We start from the raw sequence: 4,112 nt of genomic DNA on the forward strand, positions 1-4,112 counted from the left end.
CCCTAACTCCTCCTCTCCTGCAATGCCCATAAAGGCGTATCGCGCGCGCTCCAACGCGATTGCCCCCTCCCCCCTCCCTCTCATCTGCTCTTCCCCGCTATCGATACCACATCATCGGGTGATTTATCTCCGCGAGTCACGGCCAACCCGACCCCCGGCCAGACCGGAGACTCTTCTTGCAGGAGAGTGTTTTCATAGGAATCGCGCACTCCCGGCCGCGAGGAGCCACGTCGTCGACCCCCCCTGCCGACCGTCCGCAGGGAGAAACACAACCAACTGCTGCTGCTGGCTGGTCGACCCTCCCTCCTCCTGCCCCGGTGTGGCCGACACCGCGACCGACCCGACTTTGCTGCCTGACGATCCCGACCGTATTTACTGCCATTTTAAGGACTTCCGCCCGGCTCCAGGGCGGTTCCAGAGCGGAGTCCAGGGGGCGTGCGCAATTAACAAATGACCGTGGCCGGGAGGGATCGTTATTTATGGGATAAGAAAAGGCAGCCCATTACACGGATGAGGAGGTACTATTCCCGTGCGAACGCGCTGCGCCGCCGCCTGCCTGCATCGCGTCGCATCACCGCAGGGGAGGCGGGACGGGGCACACCGGGTAGGTAGGTAGGTATAGCATTTCACTCCGAGAATCCTCTTCTCATTGGAATAACTCGAGGCTTTTAATGTGCCCTCACGGGCCTACCATATCCCCCCGCCCTTTCTCTCAATCCAGTGCCCAACCGCAGTTGCATTGTCTCAGTGTACCGGGAGTATAAAGGCTAATACTCTCCAGTGTTGCGGGTTTGCATACCCAAGGGGCTAGAAACCCCAGAATCCAATACTACAACAGCGCCTTACGGGCAGATCGGGTAGGCAAACCCGCATCACTGTGGTGTATTGCCTTTCCAGGCAGTACTTGTGCTGGAGTGTCCGCTGCAGTTGGGCCAAGACCTCGGCCAAGACTCGGAGAGGCAGTGCGCGTGGCCCGTACTGACGCCGGACTTGGCCAGCCTGCTGAGAGAGGCGATTTGCTGCGGGGCGCGGGGCCCCAGGGAGAAGTAGGGGAGGGGGGGCAGGCAATTTATTTGGATTGTTGAGGCGTAAGGTGGAAGAGAAGGGGAGGAGGGGAGGAGGAGGCTGAGGGGAGCGAAGGAAGGTAGTGCCCAGCCAGAGTCTAGAGCAGGCACACCGGCCCTGACGGGACGGCTAGCTAGATACATGGCAGAGACTATTTTTCAGCCCGCGTCTCTGTGGATCCGTTTCGGATGGATAGCGCTGGGCGGCGCGGGCAGGGCACGCGGTCGTATCATCAGCATCAGCCAAAGAAGGCCGCAGCGTCATTTGCGGGCAGAAACAAAACAAAACTGACCACGCGACGCGCCTCGGGGAGGAGGGCAGAGCGCGGTCGTGGGAAAAGAGAAGGGATTAAACCTGCACCGAAAAAAGAGGAGCAGCTCCGGAGCAGGCGATAAAGCATGGGCTCTATGGCAGGATCCAAGGAAGGTGTGAGAGACCTTTCGCCGGCACGACCGACCACCGGATACCGCCGTTTTGCTGCCCTTTCTTTGCTAACCGGGCGCCATATAGTCGCTCCCGGTAGCGGTGTGTGTAGGTGCAAAGGCGTGCGGGTAAGCGCACAAGCGCACACTGTCTTTGGCAAAGAAAGGAAAACAGTTAGAGCGCTGCTGAAGGCTCGCCAAGAAGTCACACATGCCGAAGGGGCGGGGCGGCGCGGCGGGCGCAGGGGGGCGTTGACCCGCTATCCACCAGCAGCACGGCGACGAACGTCAGCCTCGCGACGACACGGCGAGGAGCACACGGGGAGCCGAGGGAAGGACACGCCACCTCACCAATTTCCCCCAAAATGGCGCTAGTTTTTGTGTGTATGTGTGTGTGTGTAGGTGTGTGTGTGTGTGTGTGTGTGTGTTATTTACCGTCATGCTCGCCATGGCGTGTCAGCAGGCGCCCCCGCTGCCGCAACGCGCGCCGCTGCCGAATCTGCTCCTGCCATGGGTAACGACCTCAGCGGAAGTGGACGAGAGCAGCAGCGCGGTGTGCGTGGCGAGGCGAGGCGTGACACTGTACCACCGGCGTCGCGCCATGGGCCCGCGAAGGGACCCAGCCTTCTTGTTCTCCACCACGAGGTACCTACTTTTGTCCTCCTGGGCCTTTATAGACAGTCCCCAAGACTGTCTCTACCGGAAGGAAGCAGACCCCCCCCCCCCCCCCCACATAGCTCTTCCCCTTTTTGACATCATCCCGTATCATTACCGTACTTCTGCTTAAGCTGTGTCCAGATTTGAAGGTACAGTCGTCGCAGCATTACTTCCGTCTTCGGGTTCGGAGTTCGGCCGTTCCCCCTCCACAGCCGAAAACGTTCCGATTGGCTCAGGAAGCTATTCGGCTGTCACGTGACCTAAAAACCCGAAGACAGAAGTAAAGCTGCGCCGACTGTACGACAGCTCTGGTGTCTGTCCGTCTGTGTCCACCCCCTCCCCCCTCCCTGCCTTGCGCTACCTGCCTACCTGCCTCAACGCGCGTGGCTCAACCTGGTGGACGCCGGGCGAAAACCTAACAACAGCGATCGGCCACTCAGCCGCGGCGAGCGTCGAGCGAGCAGTTGCCAGTTGTAACTTGTTTCCCGAGAGCCCCGACTTCCAAGTGAACCAAGAATACTAGTTTGTGTGCCCAAAACGCCAAAATGTTTGACGTTTTTAAACCCGCGAAGGAACTGATCAAAATCAAGCCCGATTCGGTGCGCATAGACAACTATGTATTCAAGCTCCACTATCAAGCCACCTTTATCATTTTGTTGGCGTTCTCACTGCTAGTGACCGCAAAACAATTCGTCGGAGACCCCATCGCCTGTATCGTCGAAGAAAAAGGAGCAGTCCCCCAAGTAGTCATGGATACTTTCTGCTGGATCTCCTCCACATTCACCATCCCCAACCTGAACAATGGCCGCGTCGGCACGGATGTGATCCAGCCCGGCGTCGCGTCACACACGGACCAAGATGAAGTCAAGTTTCACAAATACTATCAATGGGTGTGCATCGCCCTGTTCTTCCAGTCCATCCTCTTTTACGTGCCTCGCTACATCTGGAAGATCTGCGAGGGCGGTCGCATGAAGACGTTGGCCCTGAACCTCAACAGCCCTATTGTGACCGAGGAAGTCAAGAGGGACCGGAAAAAGCTCCTGGTGGATTATTTCGTCAGCCACTTTCACCAGCAAAACTCTTATGCATTCCGTTTCTTTATCTGTGAAGCCCTCAACCTCGTCAATGTTGTTGGGCAGATGCACTTTATGGACCTGTTTCTCGATGGAGAGTTCAGCACATACGGGTCTGATGTTGTCAAGTTCACAGAGATGGACTTTGAAGAGCGTAGTGATCCCATGTCCCGAGTGTTCCCTAAAGTAACCAAATGCACCTTCCATAAATTTGGTCCAAGTGGTTCACTGCAGACCATTGACAGTCTCTGTGTGCTTCCTCTTAATGTGGTGAATGAGAAGATCTATGTGTTTCTGTGGTTTTGGTTTGTGCTTCTTTCCATTGTCACTAGCCTTATGATAGTGTACCGTATGTGTGTCATCTGCTTCATGAAGATGAGGACGTACCTGCTGTACTCCCGATATTGTCTTGGTTCATTTGAAGAAATTGAGATCATCACAAAGAAGTGCCAGATTGGTGACTGGTTCATTCTGTATCAGCTGTCGAGGAACATTGATCCTCTAATATTCAAGGAGTTGATATCTGAGCTTTCTGAAAAATTGAAAGATAAACAACGAAGGGATGCTTATTTAAAAAACGCTGAAAAATTGGAAGATAAACAACACGAGGATTGTTTTATAAAAAACAAACACATTATTTTCGTGTGAGAATAAAACAAATTTTGAAAGCTCAATCTCTTTAAGTGAATTCCGTAAAAACAAATACATTGTTTGTTAACGTGTGAGAATAAAACTAATTTTGATAGCTCAATCTCTGTAAGTGAATTCCGTAAAAACAAATACATTGTTTGTTAACATGTGAGAATAAAACTAATTTTGAAAGCTCAATCTCTGTAAGTGGATTCTGTAAAAACAAATACATTGTTTGTTAACATGTGAGAATAAAACTAATTTT

At 53.7% G+C, this 4,112-nt stretch overlaps 1 protein-coding gene across 1 annotated transcript; it reads left to right on the forward strand.

The window, feature by feature from the left end:
* Positions 1–2,536: 2,536 nt before the first annotated feature.
* On the forward strand, positions 2,537–4,045 carry LOC113211319 (innexin inx2-like). The gene has a single exon (XM_026429658.2). It carries the CDS (start codon positions 2,690–2,692, stop codon positions 3,863–3,865), a length of 1,176 nt encoding a protein of 391 aa, XP_026285443.2. The 5' UTR covers positions 2,537–2,689; the 3' UTR covers positions 3,866–4,045.
* Positions 4,046–4,112: the final 67 nt, after the last annotated feature.

This window comes from Frankliniella occidentalis, unplaced genomic scaffold (genome assembly GCF_000697945.3).
Source record: "Frankliniella occidentalis isolate FOCC.00 unplaced genomic scaffold, Focc_3.1 Scaffold22, whole genome shotgun sequence".
NCBI classification, from domain to species: domain Eukaryota; kingdom Metazoa; phylum Arthropoda; class Insecta; order Thysanoptera; family Thripidae; genus Frankliniella; species Frankliniella occidentalis.

What these genes read in the sequence shown, in the direction of transcription:
- LOC113211319 (XM_026429658.2), top strand. Translation starts at nt 2,690, where the DNA reads ATGTTTGACGTTTTTAAACCCGCGAAGGAACTGATCAAAATCAAGCCC.